Raw genomic sequence first — 2,591 nt, 5'->3', positions numbered from 1 at the left:
CTTGATTTTCGGGCCCTTCAGATGGAACTCAGGTAACTCCCAAGACTTACGATCGCCTTTGACCTTCAGATCGCCCTCGACTCCGGGTGGTGTTATTTCCCCTTCCACTTTGCCCTCAGGAAGTTCGATTTTACCAGATGGTAGCTCTCCTTCGACTTCGGGACCTTCGATCTCCGGCCCTCTAATATCGGCATCTAGTTCTCCTTCTACCTTTGGTTTTCTTCCTTTGAATTTGGGGCCCTTGATGTCGATTTCGGGCATTTTGACCTTAGGGCCTTTCAGGTGGAATTCGGGCAGCTGCCATGACGACCGCTTGCCTCCTTCTGGTGGCTGGATGTCTCCTTCCGGAAGTTCGACTTCTGCCTCTGCACCTGGGAATTCCACATCAGGGCCTTCTAAGTCGGCATCGACCTCACCTTCTACCGTAGGTCTTTTGCCTTTTACCTTTGGACCCTTCAGCTCCCAGTCTGGTAGTTTGACTTTGGGACCTTTCAGATCCCAGTCGGGCATTTTGAACCCACCTTTCGGCTTTTTGCCTTTGATGTCTAGGTCTCCAGATGGACCCTCAATTTCTACTTTACCGGAAGGTGGCTCAACGTCTGGTCCTTCGATGTCTACTTCACCATGAGGAAGCTCGCCCTCGATCTCTCCTTCGATTTTGCCTTTGCCCTTCTTGCGACCCAGAGAGGGGAATTTCACTTTGGGACCTCTGATGTCGATGTCGGGCAGACCCCAGGACTTACGGTCACCCTTGCCCTTGATCTTTCCAGATGGAAGTTCGCCTTCGATCTCTCCTTTGGGAACATCAACATCTACGTCGGGGCCTTCAACTTTTCCAGACGGAAGCTCGCCTTCGAATTCTGGGCCCTCCACATCGACTTCTCCGGAAACCTTGGGCTTCTTGCCCTTGAATTTCGGGCCCTTCAGATGAATTTCGGGCATCTTGATTTTCGGTCCTTTCAGTTCCCAGTCCGGAAGCTCCCAGGATGGGCCTTTGACTTTGCCTTCCGGCCCTTCGATCTCACCAGATATTTTCCCGTCCGGACCTTCAACGCCAGGTGGTCTGATCTCAACCTCACCCTCGGCTGGCGGCAGTTCTCCTTCGGGACCTTCAAGATCAATTTCTCCCTCGACCTTTGGCCCTTTGCCGCCAAACTTAGGACCTTTCAGCTCCCAGTCTGGTAGCTTGACCTTGGGTCCCTTCAACTCCCAGTCGGGTAATTTGAAACCACCCTTGGGCTTCTTACCGTCGATGTCGAGCTCGCCCTCAGGACCTTCTACATCGATGTCAACTTTACCTGAAGGAACTTCCACGTCTGGGCCTTCGATGTCAACTTTGCCGCGTGGAATTTCGCCTTCGATTTCGGGGCCTTCGAAGTCTGCCTCAAGGTCACCTTCAACTTTAGGTCCTTTGCCCTTGAACTTCGGGCCCTTCAAGTCCCAGTCAGGCAATTTGATTTTTGGTCCTTTCAGTTCCCAGTCGGGCAGGTCAAAGCCGCCTTTTGGTTTCTTGCCGTCGATGTCGACTTCGCCGGATGGTGGTTCCACTTCTCCTTCGATTTTACCAGATGGTAGTTCGCCTTCAATTTCCGGACCCTCCAGTTCGCCTTCTACCTTGGGTTTCTTGCCCTTGAATTTAGGCATCTTGATTTTCGGGCCCTTCAGATGGAACTCAGGTAACTCCCAAGACTTACGATCGCCTTTGACCTTCAGATCGCCCTCGACTCCGGGTGGTGTTATTTCCCCTTCCACTTTGCCCTCAGGAAGTTCGATTTTACCAGATGGTAGCTCTCCTTCGACTTCGGGACCTTCGATCTCCGGCCCTCTAATATCGGCATCTAGTTCTCCTTCTACCTTTGGTTTTCTTCCTTTGAATTTGGGGCCCTTGATGTCGATTTCGGGCATTTTGACCTTAGGGCCTTTCAGGTGGAATTCGGGCAGCTGCCATGACGACCGCTTGCCTCCTTCTGGTGGCTGGATGTCTCCTTCCGGAAGTTCGACTTCTGCCTCTGCACCTGGGAATTCCACATCAGGGCCTTCTAAGTCGGCATCGATCTCACCTTCTACCGTTGGTCTTTTGCCTTTTACCTTTGGACCCTTCAGCTCCCAGTCTGGTAGTTTGACTTTGGGACCTTTCAGATCCCAGTCGGGCATTTTGAACCCACCTTTCGGCTTTTTGCCTTTGATGTCTAGGTCTCCAGATGGACCCTCAATTTCTACTTTACCGGAAGGTGGCTCAACGTCTGGTCCTTCGATGTCTACTTCACCATGGGGAAGCTCGCCCTCGATCTCTCCTTCGATTTTGCCTTTGCCCTTCTTGCGACCCAAAGAGGGGAATTTCACTTTGGGACCTCTGATGTCGATGTCGGGCAGACCCCAGGACTTACGGTCACCCTTGCCCTTGATCTTTCCAGATGGAAGTTCGCCTTCGATCTCTCCTTTGGGAACATCAACATCTACGTCGGGGCCTTCAACTTTTCCAGACGGAAGCTCGCCTTCGAATTCTGGGCCCTCCACATCGACTTCTCCGGAAACCTTGGGCTTCTTGCCCTTGAATTTCGGGCCCTTCAGATGAATTCGGGCATCTTGAT

The 2,591-nt window shown here is 52.3% G+C and overlaps 1 protein-coding gene across 1 annotated transcript in view; it reads right to left on the bottom strand.

Annotated features, from left to right (window-relative positions):
* LOC118405719 (neuroblast differentiation-associated protein AHNAK-like) overlaps nt 1-2,591 on the bottom strand; it is a gene marked incomplete in the record, with an annotated part of 21,673 nt that overhangs the window by 14,740 nt on the left and 4,342 nt on the right. The window contains 1 exon segment of the mRNA XM_035805396.1: nt 1,384-2,574. Within this exon segment, the coding sequence (XP_035661289.1) occupies nt 1,384-2,574 (1,191 nt within the window).

This window comes from Branchiostoma floridae, chromosome 18 (assembly GCF_000003815.2).
Source record: "Branchiostoma floridae strain S238N-H82 chromosome 18, Bfl_VNyyK, whole genome shotgun sequence".
Classification (NCBI taxonomy): domain Eukaryota; kingdom Metazoa; phylum Chordata; class Leptocardii; order Amphioxiformes; family Branchiostomatidae; genus Branchiostoma; species Branchiostoma floridae.
The sequence above is the reverse complement of the archived record's forward strand: the minus strand, read 5'-3'. Positions and strand labels throughout refer to the sequence as shown.